Source organism: Scyliorhinus canicula, chromosome 7, assembly GCF_902713615.1.
Source record: "Scyliorhinus canicula chromosome 7, sScyCan1.1, whole genome shotgun sequence".
In the NCBI taxonomy this organism is placed as follows: Eukaryota; Metazoa; Chordata; class Chondrichthyes; order Carcharhiniformes; family Scyliorhinidae; genus Scyliorhinus; species Scyliorhinus canicula.
In genome coordinates this window covers 107065035-107087073 of record NC_052152.1, presented here as the reverse complement: position 1 = coordinate 107087073, position 22039 = coordinate 107065035, and the positions used below count along the sequence as shown (strand labels likewise).

Sequence of the window (22039 nt, the reverse complement as noted above, 5' to 3'; positions counted from 1 at the left end):
ACCATATGTTCTGGGCATATCCGAAGTTATGGGGATTCTGGCAGGGATTTGCAAACGTTATGTCAGACGTCCTGGAAGGGAGGGTAGCCCCGAGTCCTGAACTGGCAATATTTGGGTTATCGGATGATCCGGGGGCCAAGGGGGGGGGGGGGGGGGGGGGGGGGGGAGGAAGGCTGATGTCTAACACTGACAGAGACGGATTCTGCTGGGATGGAAGGACCCGGAGCCCCTGAAGTCAGGTGTGTGGGTCAGCGATATAGCAGGGTTTCTCAGCCTGGAAAAAATCTAATTCCTTTGAGAGGATCAACTCAGGGGTTCGCCCAAAGATGGGAACCGTTTATCGAACATCAGCAGTAAGGGGGGGATGGGGGGGGAAAGAAAATAGGAGGCATGGCAGTGTTCAATAAGGACAGGGAACTCGGTCTACGAGTAATTGGGGAATAGGGCGGAGCAGTTGGGGACATGGTGGATTTTTTGGGGGATTTTTTTAACATATATATATATATATATATATATACATGTGTCGGCCCACGCGGCTGCTTTAAGAAATGTTAATGTGTTAAACTGTAAAAAATTTTAAATGCTTCAATAAAATATTTTCTTAAAAAAAAGAGGAAGCAGGAGGTGGTGAGGGAGATTGGGAAAGTGAAGGACAAGGGGGGAATACAGTCCTGGACAGGGTGGGGGTGAATGGGTTGTTCAGGGACTTTTATAGCAGATTATACGAGTCAGAACCCCCAACCAGGGTGGAGGGGATAAGGGGGTTTAAGAGGGATTAACGTTCCCAAGGGTGGAAGAAGAGCTGGTGGCGCACCTGGGGGTCCCTATTGGACTGGTGGAGGGGCTGGAGGCGATGCAGTCGGGCAAGGCCCTGTCCCCGGATGGGTACCTAGTGGAGTTCTCTTAAAACATTCTCGAGCGCTGGAGCGCTTTTTGGTAAGGATTTTTAATGAGACGAGGGAGTGAGATTCTCCTCCCCCCCCCCCCCCCAACGATGTCGCAGGCCTCTATTTCTCTCATCCTGAAATGAGAGACGGGTCTGGAACAGTGTGGATCGTACAGGCCCATTTCCCTGCGAAATGTAGATCCCAAGCTATTGGCTAAGATCGTGGCCACGTGAATAGAGGATTGTGCCAGGGGTGATAGCGGAGGACCAAACTGGGTTTGTGAAGGGAAGACATTTGGCGGCAAATATCAGAAGGCTGTTAAATGTGATAATGGTGCCCTCCGAGGGACAAGAGGTGGAGGTGGTGGTCGCCATGGATGCGGAGAAGGCCTTCGATCGGGTGGAGTGGGAGTACTGGGAGGTCTTGGGGCGGTTTCAGTTGGGCAGTGGACTGGGTCTGGTTGCTGTACCAGGCACCGGTGGCACGTGTGCAGACGAGCCTGGTGAACTTGGACCATTTTAGGCTGTTCCGGTGGACGAGGCAGGGATGTCCACTCTTCCCACTGCTTTTTGCCTTGGCTATAGAGCCGATGGCGCTGAGAGCATCAAAGGATTGGCAGGGAATAATACAGGGGGGGGTGGGGGAGAGTGGGGCACGGAGCACAAGGCCTCGCTATTCGCAAACTGCCTGCTTTTGTACATTTTTGACCCGCTTGCGGGGGGGGGGGGATTGGATGGATTATGGGGATCCTTGGGGAATTTGGCCAGTTTTCAGGGTATAAATTGAATATGGGCAAAAGCGATGTCTTTCTGATCCAAGCGAGGGTGCAGGAGAAGAGATTGGGGGAGATGCCTTTTAAGGTACTGCGGGGGAGCTTTCGGTATCTGGGCATCCAGGTGGCACAGGGGTGGGAGGAGCTGTATAAGCTGATTCTGGCTCAGATGGAGGAGCAGATGAAGGGGGGCTTTAGAGGGTGGGATGAAAATGAAAATGAAAATCGCTTATTGTCACAAGTAGGCTTCGAATGAAGCTACTGTGAAAAGCCCCTAGTCGCCACATTCCGCCGCCTGTTCGGGGAGGCTGTTGCGGGAATCGAACCGTGCTGCTGGCCTGCCTAGGTCTGGTTTCAAAGCCAGCGATTTAGCCCTGTGCTAAACAACCCCTGTGCTCCCGTTGTCACTGGCGGGGAGGGTGCAGACGGTGAGGATGACGGTTCTCCCGAGGTTTCTGTTCATATTTCAGAGCCTGCCTATTTTTATCCCCAAGGCCCTCTTTAAGAGGGTGAATGCGGTGATTTCTGGGTTGTGTGGGCGGGTAAAACCCCGCGGATAAAGAAAATGCTGCTGGAGCGGGGTCGAGAGGTGGGGAGGGGGGCTGGCCGTACCGAATTTTATAAATTATTATTGGGCAGCGACTATAGCAATAGTCAGGAAGTGGGTAGTGGGGGAGGGGTTGGTATGGGAGTGGATGGAGGTGGCCTCTTGTAGGGGCATGAGTTTAGGGGCACTGTTAATGGCGCCTCTGCCATTCTCGCCGGCTCAGTACTCCACTAGCCTGGTAGTAGTGGCTGCTCTGAGGGTGTGGGGACAATGGCAGAAGCATATGGAGTGGAGTGGGTGTGGGCAGCAATTTGTGGCAATCACCGGTTTGCACTGGGGGGCAAATGGGGCTTTTCGGGGTGGCAGCAGGCTGGGATTGAGCGATTTGGGGATTTGTTTATATGCGGTCTTTCTGTGTTTGGAGGAATTGGAGGAGGAGTTTGAGCTGCCTGGTGGGAACGGATTTTGCTGCTTGCAGGTGAGGGACTTTGTGCGGAGGCAGGTTTCGACCTTTCCGCACCTGCCCCCCAGGGGGTACAGGACAAGGTAGTGCTGAAAATGGGAATGGGGGAGGGCAATGTATCGGAAATTTATAAAGAGCACACGGGTTGGGAAGGAACCCCGATCGGGGAAGTAAAGCGAAAGTGGGAAGAAGAACTGGGCAGGGAGTTGGAGGTCGGATTAAGGGAGGATGCCCTGAGGCGAGTCAAAGCGTCTTGGTCGTGTGCCAGGCACGGTCTGATACAATTCAAGGTTCTCCACAGGGCGCACATGACTGTGGCCCGAATGAGCAGATTCTTTGAAGGAGTGGAGATAGATGTGGGCGGTGTGCGGGAGGATCTGCGAATCATGTCGATATGTTTTGTGCATGTCCGAGACTTAGTGGATTTTGGCAGGGATTTGCCGACATTGTGTCGAAGGTATTGAAAGTAGGGGTGGTTCCGAGCCCAGAGGTAGCGATTTTTTGGTGTGTCGGAAGACCCAGGAGCCCAGGGGACGAGAGAGGCTGATGTTTTGATCTTTGGCTCCCTGGTAGCCCTTGACAGATCTTATTGGCGTGGAGGGATTCGGAACCCCCGAAATCAGGCGTATAGGTCAGTGACATGGCCGGGTTTCTCAGGCTTGAGAAGATCAAATTTGCCCTGAGGATCGATGCTACGGTTCGCCCGGAGGTAGCAGCCATTTATCGACTTCTTTTAGGAAAATTAACTACATTTCAACAATTATGAAGGAAATCTCCCAAGTGTTTCCATTAAAACTGTGGGTGGGATACTCCGATAATGGGGCTAAGTGTTGACGCCGTCATAAACACCGGAGCGTTTTACAACGGCATCATCTGGTCGCTAGGAGCAGCGCTCCTGCGCCGCACGGGGCTAGCATGGCAATGGATGCTTCACACATCTCCAACTGCCGATATGGGTGCTAGCACGGCCAGCGCCGGTCCGTGCATATGTGCTACAGCCTGTGCTGGTCCACGCATGCACGTGGGTTGCCATCGCCGCACCGGCCCCCGGGCAAAATGGCGGAGCCCAACAGGTGCCCGTGGCGGAGGAACATAGGCCCCCCTCCGGAATTAGCCCGCCCGCCGATTGGTAGTCCCCCGATCGTGGGCCTGGCCAACGTGGAGGCTTCCCTGGAGTCGGATCTCCTCCCCCCACCAGGACGGCCCCCACAGCCAGAACGCCGAGGTCCACCGGGTAGGACCATACGCGAACGACACCGATGGGACTCGGCCGAACTCGGCGGGCATTCAGCTCGTTGAGCACGGAGAATCGCCGGGGGAGCCGCGTTGAGCGGCCCCCAATGCCCGGCGCCACTGGCTAAATCGCTGGCTTTTAAAACAGACCAAGGCAGGCCAGCAGCCCCGAACAGGCACCGGAATGTGGCGGCTAGGGGCTTTTCACAGTAACTTCATTGAAGCCTACTCGTGACAATAAGTGATTTTCATTTCAAATGTTAGCTTATTGCTTTTCTCCACAGGTGCAGTGTATGTTTTGCTGAGGGTTTCTTAGTTGTTTCTGTTGTTTGATGCTTCCAGTGCCTACAGAACTTTTATCAGTTTTACAGAAATATAGGGCTGGATTCTCTGATCTGCGCCGTGTCGGAGAATTGCCGAGGGGAGGCGCGAATCCCGCGTTGCCGCTGGGCCGCCGATTCTCCGTTTGCCGGGAAGAGCTCCCGCCGGTGGCCACGATTTGCGGCGCTTTCGGGGTTTCCCCCGACTTTTCGATTTTCCCCCCCCCCCCCCCCCCCCCAACTATTGACGGCCGTGGGGACCGTCACGGGCAGCTAGTGGGGCCGGTTTGAAAACTGGTGAAGAACCCCGCCGGGTGTCGGGCGGTAGGTGTCGGGCCCAGCACGCACTTGAAGGGCAGAGCAGCAGGGGCGGAGCCAAGTGGGGGCCGAGGCGGCAGGCCCGAAGCCAGGGCGGGATGTAAAAGAGATGTCCCACGTCGGATGGCTCCCACCTAGAGCATGCTGAGAAAGTTGAAGTCCAGTCCCAGGGAAAGTCTGGAGAGATGCAAAAAAAAAGAAAGAAGTTAGTTTTTTTTCTCTCTTTCTCCCCCCCCCCCGCCCCCCCCCCCCCCCCCCTTTTTGAAAAATTGACTGTTTTTCAAAGGAAAAAACGCATCGAAGAAGGACAGGAGGGTGAAGGGGGGGAAAGGGGGAAAGGGGGAAAAAAAGGAAAAACAATATGCCGTTAAAGGATGCGAAAGGCAACGTTGAAGAAGGGAGGAAACGCAGGCTCGCCGCTGAATGAGAAAACGAGCAAAAGTGCTGACAGGATGGCGGAGGCCGAACCACATGGTGGGGCCGCACTACTTACGGTGGAGAAGATGGCCGAGGTGATGGCGGTGGAGCTGGAAAAACAGTTTGCGAGGCACTTGGAGGCCTTGAGGAAGGAGACAGCGGCCGCATTGAAACCAATGGTGGAGGAGGCAATCGCCCCGGTGAGGGTAGCTGTGGCAAAGACATTGACCGAGGTGAGAGAGCAGGGCGAGAAGATAAAGGAAGTGGAGGAGGCCGTGACACAGCACAGCGACCAGCTCACCTCGATGAGGGATGAGCTGCGGACGGTGGTTGAGGTCAACAGAGGACTCCGAGCAAAACTTGAGGACTTGGAGAACCGCTCGAGACGGCACAATCTGAGAATTGTGGGCTTGCCCGAAGGGGCAGAGGGCCCAAGGCCAACAGAATACTTTGCTAAGAAGTTGACGGAGCTGATGGGGGAGGGTGAGAACCCCTCCCAGTATGAGCTAGACCATGCTCATCGGTCATGAAGGCCGAAGCCCAAAGTGAACGAGCCGCCAAGAGCAGTAATTATCTGCTTCCATAAGTATTGCATGAAGGAGAAGGTGTTAAGCTGGGCGAAGTGCCAAGAAGCGCGAGGTGCAGTGGGATGGTGCTGTAGTTCGGATCTACCAGGACTTGACGGTGGAGTTGGCAAAAAGATGAGCGGCGTTTGGGCGAGTGAAGGCGGCACTGTACAAAAAGGGGGTGCAATTTGGTATGGTATACCCGGCAAAGCTGAGGGTGACGTATGAGGCCAAAGACTTTTATTTCAAGACAACAGAGGCGGCTGAGGTGTTCATGAGGGCAGAAGGCTTGGGACAGACGTGAGGAGCAGAGCTGGAAGAGAAACTGTGGACTGTGATTGGCGAGCTGGAAAATGTATAAATGCTACAGCTTTCTGTTTACTGATGTATATTGTAATTTACTTCTCTTTACATTGTTATAGAGTTCAAGTTATTGGTAGGGTTGATTGGCGTTTTGTTTTCCGACGGTTATATCTTATTTTAGTGAATTGTATGGGTTGAATTGTCATTTTTGTTTTTTCTTGCTCTGGGACTGGGTGGGAGGGGACAGTATATCTTGGCGGGGGGAGCCACCCGTGCTAGCTAACTAAAGTCGGCTAGTGAGTTGAGGTGAGGTGAGAGGAGGACGGCGGACATTGGAGCTTGGTTGGCAGGTTTCAATGGGCCTACGAGGCGAGCGAGGGGAGGGGAAGGGATTGATGCTGGGAGATGTTTTTTCAAGAGGACATATAGGGGGGGGTTCTTGGGAGTGGGGGAAGGGGTTCGATGTTAATAATGGATAGGGGCGGGTCAGACTTATGGGACAGGGCCCGGTGGTATGATGGTCGATAAGAAGGGTGGTGGGGGTGAGAGACCCCCAGTTAGGATAGTCACGTGGAACGTGAGTGGGTTAGGAGGACCGGTCAAGGGTGCTTGTGAGGAATTGAACAAACGAATGTGATATAAAATAGGATTATTAGTTAGAATAATGTAGATGCGAGCCAAATGGTAGTGAGCTCACAGACAATGAACAAAGGGATTCAGCAAAGCATGGCTAGGAGGGGGAAGGAAGCTTCGTGCAGGGTGGTGAAAAGGATGCTGAGTAACAAGAGGCCCAGGGTTGAGGAATGCGAAGTGAGCCAATCAGGATATATGGCCAGGTCAGGAGGTGTATAGGATGACCTATGGAAATCTTTTATGTGAAACTTGATGCCATTTGAATGATATGTGCAGAGATCTCTTTGTCTCCGATTTCACTCGGTTCTGGGGCTTCAGAAGACTGCATGTGTTCTGAATCTCTATAGAGCTGGTCAGCCTTGCAAGTTGTTTAAAAATAAATAATACTGTACCTACAAATCCCTCTCGAGTTTTATTGAGGCCAGACTGATGGGTAAAGAACTTAATTTGTCACTTGCGCATCTTAAAAGTTTGAAAGCCGATGTGGCAATGCTGCAGGAGACTCACTTGAGGATGAAGGACCAGGTGAGACTTAAAAAGGGTTGGGTTAGTCAAGTGTTTCACTCTGGATTTGATGGAACGGCTCGAGGGGTAGCGGTAATGGTCGGCAAAAGGGTACGCTTCCAGATGGAGAAGGTGGTGGCAGATCCGGGGGTAGATATGAGATTGTGACAGGGGTGCTGGAGGGGAGGTTAGTATCACTGTTAAGTGTATATGGTCCCAATTGGGACGATGTGGGATTCGCAAAGAAGGTGTTTGGGGCCATCCCCGACTTGGACACATGTGAACTGATTGTGGTGGGGGGACTGGAACTTGGTGCAGGAGCCAAGGTTGGACAGATCACGGCCGCGCTGTTGCTATATTTATTTGGTTATAGATATGGCAGTCAATATGGTCGCCTTCCTTAATCGGAATTATGTTTACACTTGGAGTAGCCAGGTATCTCGATACCGCCACAAGGTTCAAACCCGAATACTGATCAAAGAGCCAATACACCAGTTAGTTAGTTCAAAGTCAATACTATTTATTTGCACACACAGTAATATTTACTCATGCACAAAGTACCACAAACTAAACTATCTTAGAACAGTACAGCACAGAACAGGCCCTTCGGCCCTCAATGTTGTGCCGAGCAATGATCACCCTACTCAAGCCCACGTATCCACCCTATACCAGTAACCCAACAACCCCCATTAACATTATTTTTTAGGACACTAAGGGCAATTTAGTCTGGCCAATCCACCTAACCCGCACATCTTTGGACTGTGGGAGGAAACCGGAGCACCCGGAGGAAACCCACGCACACAGGGGGAGGACATGCAGACTCCGCACAGACAGTGACCCAGCCGGGAATCGAACCTGGGACCCTGGAGCTGTGAAGCATTGATGCTAACCACCATGCTACCGTGCTGCCCGTAAATCTAACGCTAACGCCTATACTTAGCTTCGGGTGCTCACTCAGTCAGAGGAACAATGACCGTTGTTCGGATCTAAGGTCGTTGGGTTTGAAGTGGTACAGGAGAACAGCTAAGGTCGTCCGTCTGGTAGCGAGCGTTGACCTTGGACTTACTTTATTCTGGTGCAGCTGGTGGAAGGGTCTCTCCGCTTTGAGTGATTCTCTCTCGGGACCTTCTTCTTCTAACCGAAGGGGCTTCGCGCGCTTTTGGGCAGGCCTTGAACTTGGCCCCAATTAATTGGGCCGCAGCTTGATCACTGGTATTGATCTTGACCAATAAAGGGGTGGGTGCCGTGATGGCTGGGTGTGTCTTTGGTGGCCGTTGGCCTTTCTTTGTTTGTGCTTTCGGTTTGGGGAACTGGCGCCGGGATGTCTGGAGCTGATCGGTTGCTTGAGTGTCTTTCCTTTGTTCCCGGAGATGGGCCATCAATATGTTTATTGACCTATAATTTCAATTCCGTCTGGGAGCTGCCTTCTCCAATATGCATGCAGGCTCTGTGCCTGCTTGTTTTCCTAACATTGTCCATATTCCCCTACAGTCATTGCGATCATCCATTTTGTATTCTGGAAGTGGCCATCCCAGATGGCTACAGCGCTCGCTGGTCCCATCAGGGGGGGGAGCGAAGGCGCTGGCTGGGCTAATGGTGGGAATGGGAGGGGTGGGCCCTTGGAGGTTTCTGCACCCGAGGGAACGGAAGTACTCGTTTTTCTCAGCAGTCCATAAGGTATACTCGCGGATCGACTTTTTTTGTGGTGGGGAAGGTTTTGTTGGCTGGGGTCAAGGGGTCGGAAAACTCGGCAATTGCAGTGTCAGATCATGCTCCGCATTGGGTGGATATGGTACTGGAGAAGGGGGTAGCGCAGAGGCCGGGGTGGAAACTGGATGTGGGGCTTTTGGGGAACCAAGTATTCTGTGAGAAAATTGAAAAGGTAATTAAGGAATATGTAGGTTTCAACTAAGGGTGAGTTGTCAAATGCAGTTGTCTGGGAGGCTCTAAAGGCGGTGGTGAGGGGTGAGGTAATTTTGTTTAAGGCCAGGGTAGACAAAGAGGAGAGGTAGGAGCGGCAGAGGGTAATAGATGAGATGTTGGAGGTAGATAGGAGTTATGCAGAAGATGGGGACCCAGCGATGCTGGGAAAGAGGAAGGAACTACAGGCGAGCTTCGACCGACTGTCCACCAGGAAGGAGGCGTGCCAACTGAGACGAGCAAGGGGTGCAGTTTATGAACATGGAGATAAGGCGGGGTGGGGCGTATGTTAGGTCAGCTCCGGAGGGAAGCAGCGGCAAGGGAAATTCTCCAGGAGCTGATTAATAAGGTTTTTGATGAGTTGTATGAGAGGTTATACAGGTCAGAGCCTCCCGGGGGAGACAGTGTGAAACAGGAATTTCTAGATGGGTTGGAGTACCCGAGGCTAGGGGAGGGGGACAGGGCTACATTAGAAGAAGCAATAGTGGAACAGGAGATAAAGGATGCGATTGGGAGGATGCAGTCGGGGAAGGTGGCAGGGCCAGATGGGTTTCCGGTGGAATATTATAAAAAATTCAAGGATAAGCTGGCACCCCTGATGGTGGGGATGTTTGAAGAGGCGATAGGGCAGGGGGTGTTGCCACAGACCTTGGGCAGGCATCGATTTCACTGTTGCTAAAAAAAGATAAGGATCTGATGGAGTGTGGGTCGTATCGGCCCATATCACTTCTGAATGTGGACGCAAAAGTATTGGCGAAGGTACTGGTGGGTAGGCTGGAGGCGTGCCTCCCAAAGGTGATAGGTGAGGATCAGACGGGGTTCGTGAGAGGGAGGCAGCTTTTTTCGAACATTAGGAGGGTTTTGAATGTAGTTATGGCACCTGCGGAGGGGAAGGAAACAGATGGTGGTGGCATTGGACGCCGAGAAGGCGGTTGACTGGGTAGAATCGGGGTACTTGATGGCAATTCTGGAGCGGTTTGGGATTGGACCAAGATTTGTGAACTGGGTAAAGTATCATGATGGCAGTTCTGGAGCGGTTTGGGATTGGACCAAGATTTGTGAACTGGGTAAAGTATCATATAAGGAGCCGAAGGCGAGTGTCCGCACAAACAACATCATCTCGAGATACTTTTCTCTCCACCGTGGGACTAGGCAGGGATGTCATATGTCCCCCCTGCTGTTTGCACTTGCGATTGAGCCGTTGGCTATCACATTAAGACGTTCGGAGCATGGAAAGGAATAGTGCGGGGGGGAGGATAGAGCATAGGGCGTCCTTATATGCCGACGACCTGCTGCTGCATGTGTAGGAACCAAGTGTGTCGATAGGGGGAATATTGGAGCTACTGCGAGTATTTGGGTCTTTCTTGGGGTACAAGTTAAACAAGCTGGACAAGAGTGAGTATTTTGTGGTGTCTCGGCCGGGGGGGGGGGGGGGGGGGGGGGGGGGGGCTGCCACCATTCCGTAGGACAGGGACTCACTTTAGGTACCTGGGGATGCAGGTTGCCCAGGAGTGGGGGAGGCTTCGCAAGTACAACATCACTAGTTTGGTGGGGAGAGTGAAAGCTGATCTGGCAAGGCAGAATGTGATGTGACCATCAATTCACTTGAGGCACGATTGAAAGTAAACTGTGGTTTTAATAGACTTACAACTGAGCCTGCCTGCGACCAGAAGAACTGAGGGCAGGCTCACACGGCTGCAGCACTTTATACTTCCGGTAGTGGGAGGGGCCATGGGCGGAGCCGAGGGTGGAGCCCTGTACAAGCTCCTCATCTCCCCCTGTGGGCAGAGCCGCGCAACGGCTCACAGACAGAGCCCACAAGGACACAATACTATACAGTGTGAATTATATGAAGTACATTCACCACATTCACCCCTGCAAAAAAAATCAAGTCCGGCGGGGGTGACCGAGTCGTCCTTTGGAATCGGCGGAGCACTGAGCCTCTGGTGGCTGGGTAGTGACGGTTGGCGTGGATATGAGGGTGGACTCCGGGGGGTGTTTCGGTCCGAGCTCCGTTCTTACCAGTGTGATGGGCGAAGGGGGGCGCAGGAAACCTATAGGCGTGGGGGCACAGGGCGTGGAGGGTTGGATGGGGTGTAGTGTGTGGGGTACCTCGGTGGTGGTAGTGGTGGATCCTGCAGGCTCCAGGTCCCGGAGGGAAACGGTGTCCTGACGGCCGTCGGGGTATTCAATAAAGGTGTAGTGTGGGTTTGAGTGAAGCAGTAGTACCCTCTCTATTAGTGGGTCCGTTTTGTGTGCCCGGACGTGCTTCCAGAGGAGAACCGGGCCCGGTGTCCTCAACCAAGATGGGAGCGAAGCCCCCGTGGTAGTGCCCCGAGTGAAAACAAATAGTCGTTCGTGAGGGGTCTGGTTAGTGGCAGTGCACAGGAGGGACCTAATTGCATGGAGCGCATCGGGGAGGACCTCCTGCCAGTGGGAGGTCGGGAGTTTCCTGGACCGGAGGGTCAGTAGGACGGTCTTCCAGACCGTTGCGTTCTCCCTCTCCACCTGTCCGTTCCCCCTGGGGTTATAGCTGGTAGTCCTGCTTGAGGTGATGCACTTGTCGAGCAGGTACTGACGCAGTTCGTCGCTCATGAAGGACAAACCCCTGTCGCTGTGTACGTAGCTGGGGAAACCAAACCGGGTGCAGGGCTCTGATGACTGTGTGGGAGGTCATATCGGGGCACGGGATGGCAAAGGGGAAGTGGGAGAATTCGTCTATGACGTTGACGAAGTACACATTTTGATTCGTCGAGCGGAGGGGCCCTTTGAAATCGATGCTCAGCCGTTCAAAGGGCCGGGGTGCCTTTACCATGTGGGCCTTATCTGGTCTATAGAAGTGCGGTTTGCACTCCACGCAGATCGGGCAATCCCTGGTGATGGCTTTTACCTCCTCGGTGGAGAAAGGCAGATTTTGGGCTTTGACGTAGTGGGCGAGCTGGGTGACCCCTGGGTGGCAGAGGCATTGTGGATAGCCTTTAGGCGGTCGTCTTGCACGCTGGTGCAGGTGCCGCGGGACAGGGCATCTGGGGGCTCGTTGAGCTTCCCCGGTTGATATATGATGTCATAATTATAGGTGGAGAGTTCGATCCTCCACCTCAAGATTTTATTATTTTTTATTTTGCCCCTTTGCGAGTTGTCGAACATGAAGGCAACCGATCTTTGGTCGGTGATGAGGGTAAACCTCCTACCTGCGAGGTAGTGCCTCCAGTGCCGTACGGCTTCCACAATGGCTTGAGCTTCTTTTTCGACTGAGGAGTGTCGAAGGGGGTTCGGGAGAAGAAGACAACTGGTCTCCCTGCCTGATTCAGAGTGGCTGCGAGAGCTACCACTGAGGCATCGCTCTCCACCTGAAAAGGGACGGATTCATCCACTGCCCGCATAGCGGCTTTGGCGATGTCCTCGTTGATGCAGTTGAAGGCCTGGCGGGCCTCTGCTGACAGTGGGAAGAGTGTGGTCTTAAATAGTGGGCGGGCTTTGTCCGCATACTGGGGGACCCACTGGGCGTAATAAGAGAAGAATCCCAGGCACCTCTTGAGGGCCCTGGGACAATGAGGGAGTTGCAAGTTGCATATGGTCCGGGTCGGGGCCCAGGACTCCGTTTTCCACAACATAGCGAGGATGGCTAGTCTGGTAGTGTGGAAAACACATTTCTCCTTATTGTAGGTGAAATTTGAGTTTCTGGGCGGTTTGGAGAAATCGGTGGAGGTTGGCGTCGTGGTCCTTCTGATCATGGCTGCAGATGGTGACATTGTCCAGATACGGAAACGTGGCCCGCAGCCCGTACTGGTCCACCATTCGGTCCATTGCTCGTTGGAACACCGGGACCCCATTCGTGATGCCAAAGGGGACCCGGAGGAAATGGAAGAGGCGGCCATCTACCTCGAACGCCGTGTAGTGGCGGTCCTCTGGGCGGATTGGGAGCTGGTGGTAAGCAGACTTCAGATCCACCGTGGAGAATATGCGGTACTGGGCGATCTGGTTGACCATGTCTGCAATTCTGGGAAGGGGGTACGCATCGAGGTGCGTGAACCGGTTAAATGTTTGGCTGTAATAAACCACCATCCGGAACTTTTCCCCGGTCTTGACGACCACCACCTGAGCTCTCCAGGGGCTATTACTGGCCTCTATGACTCCCTCACGTAGGAGCCGCTGGACTTCGGCTCGGATGAATACTCTGCCCTGCAGGCTGTTCCGCCTGCGGGTGGCTACTGGTTTACAGTTAGCCGTTAGGTTAGCGAAGAGTGGAGGGGGGTCATTTTTAGAGTCGCTAAGCTGCATATAGTGAGAGGAGGTAGGGGTCTGCCGAAGCTGAGTGTGAGGCTCTTGAGGTTGCATTGAAAATCGAGCCCGAGTAAGAGTGGGGCGCAGAGGTCGGAGAGTACGTACAGCTGGAAATTAGAGTAGCTGGCGCCCTGAATCGTTAGTGTTGCAACAGTGCGCCCTTGTATTTGGACCGAGTGCGAGCCCGAGCCCGAGGCGAGGGAGATAGTTTGCCGTGCAGGGAAGATAGGGAGCAAACAGTGTCTTACAAGGTCAGGATGTACAAAGCTCTCGGTGCTCCCGGAGTCGAAGAGGCACGGTATCTTGTATCCGTTGATTTGAACGGACATCATCGAGCTCTGGAGGTGCTTCGAACGCGACTGGTCCAACGTGATTGCGTTGGGTTGCGGGTAGTCGACGGCTCGATCAGCAGTGCTGGAGTGGCCCCGTGATGACTGTCCGCTGAGGTCGTAGTCGTCGAGGTGAACATCGGGTGATGGCCAAGATGGTGGTCCCCGTTGATCGCACGTGGCAGGCGATGAAGAAGATGGTGTCCAAGGTGGCCGCCCCCGTGGATCGCACGTGGTGGGCGGCGAGGAAGGTGGCGCCCAAGATGGCGGCCCCCATGACTCGCACATGGCCGGCCGCATGGGGGAGGTTTGCCAAGATGGCGGCCCCCATGAGTCGCACATGTCGGGCGGAGTCGGCAGACACGCTGCAACGTTGCCGGGCCTGCGATTTGGGGGAGCGATTGTTCTAAACTGCGGGGGAGTTAGAGGATTTTGATTTTGCCAGGCTTCCTTTGGCATAATGTCCTTTGCGACCGCAGCTGCTGCAGGTCGCGTTGCAGGCCGGGCAGTGCTGCCGTGGGTGTTGGGGCTGACCACAAAAATGGCACGCTGGCACTCCATAGTGAGTGGGTGGCCGCGCGGCACAGGCCTGGGGCAGTCGCTGGTCGGGGGTCCACGATGGAGTCGCTTGGTCTGCGGGGAATGAGTTGAGACTTTGAAACGCGACCTCCATAGTAGTTGCTAGCGCTACCGTGTCCTCCAAGTTCTGGGCCCCTTTTTCGAGCTGGCGCACATAGTTAGACCGGAGCCCCGCAACGTACACATCACGGACAGCGAGTTCCATATGCTGGGGGGCAGTTACAGCCTGAAAGTTGCAGTCCCGAGCAAGGGCTTCTAAGTCGCGCAGGAAGTCCTCTAGCGACTCTGCGGGGCGCTGGCGGCAGGTAGCGAAAATGTGGCGCGCGTAGACCTCGCTTACCGGCCGTACGTATAATCGGTCGAGCATAGCGAGGGCCTCAGTATAGGAGTCGGTACAGTTGAGTTGCGTAGAGATGCGATGGCTCACCCTTGCGTGCAGTAGGCTGAGTTTCTGCTCCTCTGTAGTCTCGGAGGTGGTCGATGCAGCCAGGTCGGCCTTGAAACACCGACGCCAGTGTAGAAAGATTTCCTTCGCCTCTGCAGCCTGCGGGTCGAGTTCTAGTCGATCAGGTTTGAGGGCTGATTCCATAGTAGTTTTCTTAAGTCTATTAAATTGATGTGACCATCAATTCACTCGAGACACGATTGGAAGTAAACTGTGGTTTTAATAGACTTACAACTGAGCCTGCCTGCGACCAGAAGAACTGAGGGCAGGCTCACACGGCTGCAGCACTTTATACTTCCGGTAGTGGGCGGGGCCATGGAATGAGCCGAGGTTGGAGCCCTATACAAGCTCCTCATCTCCCCCTGTGGGCAGAGCCGCGCCATGGCTCACAGACAGAGCCCACAAGGACACAATACTATACAGTGTGAATTATATGAAGTACATTCGCCACAGGATGGTCTCACTGGTCAGGTGCAGGCGGTTAAAATGAATGCGTTGCCGCGATTTCTGTTTATTTTTCAATGCCTACCGATTTTCCTGCCAAAGGCTTTTTTCAGGGAGATTGAGGGAAGGATTACATCCTTCATATGGGGAGGGAAGGTGGCCAGAGTGAGGAAGGTGCTGCTGCAGAGGGGAAGGCAGGCAGGGGGTTTGGGTCTCCCAAACCTGATGTACTACTACTGGGCGGCGAATGTGGAGAAGGTGCGGGGCTTGGTCAGAGGGGTTGATCCCAGTGGGTCAGAATGGAGGAGAGTTTGTGCAGGGGGGTGGGACTGAAAGCATTAGCAACAGCGCCGCTCCCGATACCTCCGGGGAAATACTCGGTTATAATAGCTTCATTGAAAATCTGGAGGCAGTTTTGCCAACACTTCGGGTTGGGGGCAGGTTCAAGGGAAATGCTGATTCGGGAGAACCACAGATTCGAGCCAGGGAGGTGGGATGTTTTCGGAAATGGGAAGAGAAGGAGATTAAGACACTAAAAGATTTGCTTCTTAGGGGTTGGTTTGCAGGATTGAGGGAGCTGGAAGCGAAGTATGGGCTGGAGCAGGGAGAAATATTTAGATACATGCAGGTTCGAGATTTTGCCAGGAAGGAGATACAGAGTTTCCCGGAGGAACTGGCCTCCACATTGCTGGAGGAGGTGCTGACGGCAAGGGGACTGGAGAAGGGGGGTAGTGTCAGCGGTTTACGGAGCTATTTTGGAAGAGAAGAAGGCACCACTGGAAGGGATCGAAGCGAAGTGGGAGGAAGAGCTGGGAGAGGATTTGGAGGAGGGGGTGTGGGGTGAGGTGCTCCGGAGAGTGAATGCCTCCACGTCATGTGTGAGGTTGGGGCTAATACAGCTGAAGGTGGTGTACAGGGCACACCTCTCGAGGGCGAGGATGAGCCAATTCTTTGAAGGAGTAGAAGATATGCGTGAGCGTTGGGGGGGGGGGGGGGGCACTAATCACGTTCATATATTTTGGTCCTGTCCAAAGCTATAGGATTACTGAAAGGAGGTGTTTAGCGTAATTTCCAAGGTGGTACACGTGAAACTGGACCTGGGTCCCCAGGTGGCCATATTCGGGGTGTCGGATCAGCCAGGGTTGGAAACGGGTGCGGAGGCAGATATCGTACCCGTCGCCTCGTTGATCGCCCGAAGGCGGATCCTGCTGGGATGGAGAGCAGCCTCTCCACCCTGTGCCCTGGCGTGGTGGGGGGACCTGTTGGAATACTTGACCCTTGAGAAGGTTAAGTTTGAACTGAGGGGAAGAACAGAGGAGTTCTACAAGTCATGGGCATTATTCATTATGCACTTTCAAGAACTGGATAACATCAAACATTAGTTGGGGGGGATGGGTGGGAGGATTGGGGGGAGGGGGGCTGTGTGTATTAAGGGTGACTATGGGTAATCCCTGATTCCTTTTTGTCATTTGTTTATGTAAACATGCGGGCTGATGTTTGGGGGTTGGTGGGAGGATGGGATCGTTGTTATTGTTATAGAGATTTACATATTTGTTTCTGATTATTGTTTATTGTTGGTGGGTGTAAATTCGGGAGAAAATGTGAAAAAGGAGGAGAATAAAAATATTTTTTTAAAAAGATGAGTCGATGTCCTGCATCTCCGAGGGGCTCATCTGCCTCACTGGGTATCACAGGCGTCTGCTCTGGAGGAAAGAGCACCACCGGTTGTGGTGGCTTTGATTTTCCTCTAGGCTGGGCGCCATGGTGGCGCAGTGGCTAGCACTGGTGTTTCATGGCGCTGAGGACCTGGAGTCAATTCCGACCTCAGGTCACTGTCCGTGTGAACTTGCACATTCTCCCCATGTCTGCCTGGGCCTTACCCCCACAAATTTATGCAGGGTAGGTGGATTGGCCACGCTAGATTGATTGATTGATATTTATTGCCACATGCACCGAAGCACAGTGAAAAGTATTTTTCTGCGGCCAAGGGAACATACACAGTACGTACATAGTAGACAAAAGAATAATCGACAGAGTACATTGACAATGGTACATCAACAAATAGTGATTGGTTACAGTGCGGAACAAGGCCAAACAAGAGCAGCATAGGGTGTCGTGAATAGTGTTCTCACAGGGAACAGATCAGTCCAAGGGAGAGTCGTTGAGGAGTCTGGTAGCTGTGGGGTAGAAGCTGTCCCTATGTCTGGATGTACGAGTCTTCAGACTTCTGTATCTTCTGCCTGCTGAGAGGGTCTGGAAGAGGGCAAAGCTTAGATGGGAGGGGTCTCTGATAATGATGTCTGCCTTCCTGAGGCAGAGGGAGGTGTAGACAGAATCAATGGGAGGGTGGCAAGCTTATGAGATGTGTTGGGCTGAGTTCATCACACTCTTCGGTTTCTTGCGATCTTGGGCCGAGCAGTTGCAATACCAAGCTGGGATGTAGCAGGACAGGATGCTCTCTATGGCACATCTGTAGAAATTTGTGAGAGTTGATGCAGACATACCAAATTTCTTTAGCTTCCGTTGGCAGTAGAGACGTTGTTGGGCTTTCTTGAATGTTGCATCAACGTGAGTGAACCAGGACAGATTGTTGGTGATGGTGACCCCCAGGAACTTAAAGCTATCGACCATCTCCACTTCGGACCCATTGATGTAGACTGGGGGTGGGGGGTGTCATGCTACTGCTTAAATGGAAATGTTACAACAAAAAAATGGACCTGTAAGACTCTGCTGCGGAGGTGGTCTGCGTACCTGTTCGATTCTTTCCCTTGTACATGTATGGAGTACGAGACCGGCCCTAATCACTTTACTTTACACTTGCTGGGAACGCCCTGTCGGTGGAATTTCAGACATAGATTGCGTCACCTGCTAAAAGCTCCCTGATGGGTCTAATTCGTCGTGTTTCAGCGTGTTCCTGCCGGTCGTGGACCTCTTCCCCAACGTCTGACATGGACTTTTTTCCCCAATGTCTGGCATGGTCATGTGGTGGATATTCATCCACTTCAAATGGGGCATCCACGATAAGTAGATACAAAGCTCCTTGAAAGGGTCCTGTGAAATCCATGAGGTGGAGGCACCATGGTCGACCCATGGAGATGCAGGTGGTAGCTTCTGGTGCTCCTGGCACTGTGTACATTGCTTGCCATACTTTTGATGTCTACTACTATTCCAGGCCACCATACATAACTCGGGGCTAACATCTTCATTATCGAGGCTCCCAGGTGTCCAGCGTAGAGGTCTTTTGGATTGCTAACTGGCCTCGCTCAGGCAGGCCACCTCGGAGTCCCACAGCAGGATGGCATCTACCACACCTTTGTGGTGAATGCACACGGATTCTCCGGGAGAGCATGATGTTGGACCCCGTACAGCACAATGTGGCGGATCCTGGCCAACAATTGGTCCATCTGCGTCCACACCTTCACCTGAGCTGCCGTAACTGGCAAGGAGTCCATAAAATGTAGGCTTGCAATTACCACGTCTGACATGGCAGGCATCGTCGCGCTGGTGGGCAATGGGGGTCAGCTGAGGCCATCCACGTATGGGGGGTGGGGGGGGGGGGGGGTAGAGAGGAGAGAGAGAGACCCCTATCCTCCTGGTCCTTGTAGGCTGTAAATGTATACCCGTATAAATACTGGTGGGATCGCTTCACCCCAAAGGCCAACGCAAACCCTCCTTTTCGAGTAGTTCTGCTCTGCTGCATTCAGGGTGTGTGAAGAAAGCACAATGGACCGTTCTGTTCCATTATCCATTTGGTGCACCAAGACAGCCCCGATGCCATGAGGCAAGGCATTGCAGGTTAACAGCAAGGGCTTGGACAGGTCAAAATAAGTTGGCAGATGCAAAGATGACAGCTGCTGCTTCACCTAATTGAAAGCCATCTTTTGCGGTGGGTCCAAAAACTATCGTTGGCCCTTCTAGGGTAACAGATGCAGTGGAGCCAACACAGTCGGCAAATTTGGCATGAACTTGCCATAATAGCTGATAAGGCCCAAGAAGGAACAGAGTTCCATAGGGTCCTCTGGATAGGGCCTGCCAGATTGCTCATACTTAATTGTTCACTGGGTATAAGCCTTCCGGTCCAGCCTGTAACCCAAGTTGACCACTTCTTTTGATTGAAATACACATTTCGTGCTGTTGGCGACCCTGACTGCCTCGAACCGACGTAGTATGTCCTCCGGATTCTTCCTGTGTACCCGGTCGAACAAATTGTGATCAACACATCGTCAAGATAAACTACGACCTTTGGTAATCCCCAGAGAATACTTTCCATTACACGCTGGAAAATAGCACGTGCGGAGGAGATTCTGGAAAGCAACCTGGTGTACTCGTGCAGACCCCTGTGAATTGATGATCACATACATCCATGAGGCTAGGCCCAAATCTAATTGCAGATAAGCGTGACTCATGGCGAAGTTGGTGAAGGTATGCCGTCCACTGAGCCAAATGTGCAGTTCTTCAATCCTGGGCATTGGGTAGCAGTCCAAATGGGAAGCCCAATTTATCATCTTATAGTCCACGCAGAGGCGGACGGAGCCATCAGGCTTCATGGCTGGCACAACTGGCACAGCCCAATTCGCGAGCTGCACTGGGTGGATGATCCTTACTTGCTCGAGGCGGTCCAACTCTGCATCCACCTTACACTTCAATGCGTAGGGGACGGAACCGGCCGGAAAATACCATGGCTGGGCTTCTGGGTCCACTGAAACCTTGGCGGAGGCCCCTCGGATGGTACCTAGTCTGTCTTGAAAAATGCCCAGGAAACGTGTCAACACCGCATCAGGGTACATGTGGCAAACCTGCCAATCCAGCCAAAGGCGCTTCAGGCAATCCCACCCCAGCCACCTGGGGCCTGAACCAGTCATCGGGGCTGCAGCGGCGGGCGGGTGGGCTTCCCCGCTGGCACCTGTTCCATCGGTTTCCCCGGGTATCGGTGGGTGTCCATCCGCAGGTCAGGGAGCTCTGGCCCGGGGGAGTTCCGGCATGTCTCACTGGGAAAATGCCGATGCTGGTCCTGGCCTCGAGTGTATCCCCGATGGTGGGAGTCCTGAATTACAACACGCGGAGGGGGTGCTCCACGTCCAGCTGGGCGGCCTTTGGCTGAGGTAGGCCATTCCACGAAGCTCCTGGACACTGCGCTCTGCGCCTTCCTGCGACAAATCCATTTCGGTCACCTTTTTAAAATTGAAATGTTTCCCCCAAGAAGCATTCTTGAGTCACCGCATTACCGATGCCACAGACCAACCGGTCTCTGAGTACCTCAGACAAGTTTGCACTGAACTCTCAAAACTTTCTGAGCTTTTCTAAATGGACCACAAAGTTGGTCACAGGCTCTGCCTGGTTTTGGGTGGCTCTGTGAAAACGAAAACGGTGGACTCTCAATAATAGTTTACGGTCAAAATGTTTGCTTACCAAGAAAACTAACTCTGCAAACTGGCGGGTATCAGCTGAATCTGGGAATGTTAAACTCTTGATGATGCTATAGGTGTCTGTCCCGCAGACCACGAGGAGGCTCACTGTTTGTCTCTTGTCGCCGACAATGTTGTAGAGCCAAAAGAAATAGTGCGTTCGCTCGAGATATTGGGTCCAGTCACCTGTCTTGGTGTCAAACGCCTCTAATTTTCCGATTTGTGACATACCCGCAACCTGCATGGAGGCCTCCTGAGCCCTACTCGAGGTGAGCCTGGTTTGGAGGAAATGGCATCTCCTGCTGTTCAACTTTACCCTCGTCACCAGTGTAAAGTTCCAGGCGAGCGACCACAGGGACACAATGACTAAGAAAAGCTGAAGTTTATTTTACCTACTGAAATAAAACTCCTACTCCCCGAAGGGTCTCCCGCGCCCGGCCCACACTTGGGCTGGGGTGTTCATGCCCCATGAAGCCTTTAGCTTAAGGATGTAGCTCCCCCCCACCCCCCTCCAATCTAGGGAGATCATACTCCAGTGAAGCCACAGGTACTCTAATGTTGCAGACCACATGGCCTCCAGGAGTCGGGTTATAACACACACACTACCTTTTGTCTCGATTAAATTTAGAGCCCCCGTTATTTTTTTTCAATTAAGGCGCAATTTAGCGTGGCCAATCTAGCCTGCACATCTTTTTTGGGTTGTGGGGGTGAGACCCACGCAGATGCAGAGAATGTGCAAACTCAACACGAACAGGGGGCTGGGATCGAACAGTGCTAATCACTGTGCCACCCTTCAAACACGTGACGTTTTGTGGTAAACATGCCAAACAACCTGTGTAATTCAAAAATGTGATCCAGATGCAAAATTTTTTTTTAATAGATATTTTTTCATATTCTCATGTGTATAAATAGAATACTGTGGGGAATGCAGACGCGCGCAATTTAATTAAGCCCTAAAGGACAAGAGATGGCAATGTCTAGTGAATTATCAAGCATGGAACAAGCAGTCCATTGTGAAACCTCCATTCATTTAAGTGTTCAATGTGCTTCTTTTGCAGGTGTCAGGATATTAAAGAAGATGAAAAAACAATGATTTTTGTTACCAAATGTCCATGTGATGAATGCGTACCTTTAATCAATAATGCTGGTATCAAGCAGATATACACAGGTGACCTCGATGCTGGCAAAGTAAAGGCAGATATATCTTATCAGAAATTCTCTGGTCTACAAGGAGTGAGGAAATTTACAGTAAGTATCCCATAACAAATCCAAAAAGTGCAAAAATAATCCAGAATGGTAAAAGATCCATCGATCCTCATCTTCTATACATCACGGCAGTAACCACAATGTTTTTCAGCTTTTACTTTGCTGCAAAGACACTGATTTGATACTGCAAACTTGGTTAATGAGATTGCAAGTTTGGAAACTTTTACCTTCCAACTATTTTTGTTAACTATGTAAACAATTCATAGAACTTTACACGTCTGTTTTCGATGGCTGAACCTCTGCGTTACTGTGTGCATTGTTACTTGACTATTAATATAGTGAGCATGACTTCTAATTCTAGCATAGCAATTCAAATTGATTTTTTTTTAAACTTCAAGGAACTTCCGGGGATGACCGGTCGAAGGTCACACATCAGGTATCTCCCGCCATGGTCTTTGCTTTTT

General features: G+C 52.4%; 1 protein-coding gene across 1 annotated transcript in view; it reads left to right on the top strand.

Annotated features, from left to right (window-relative positions):
* Positions 1-22039, top strand: part of cdadc1 (cytidine and dCMP deaminase domain containing 1) — a 150303-nt gene that overhangs the window by 113725 nt on the left and 14539 nt on the right. The window contains exon 7 of the mRNA XM_038802619.1: positions 21428-21617. Within this exon, the coding sequence (XP_038658547.1) occupies positions 21428-21617 (190 nt within the window). The remainder of the gene's footprint in view (positions 1-21427; positions 21618-22039) is intronic.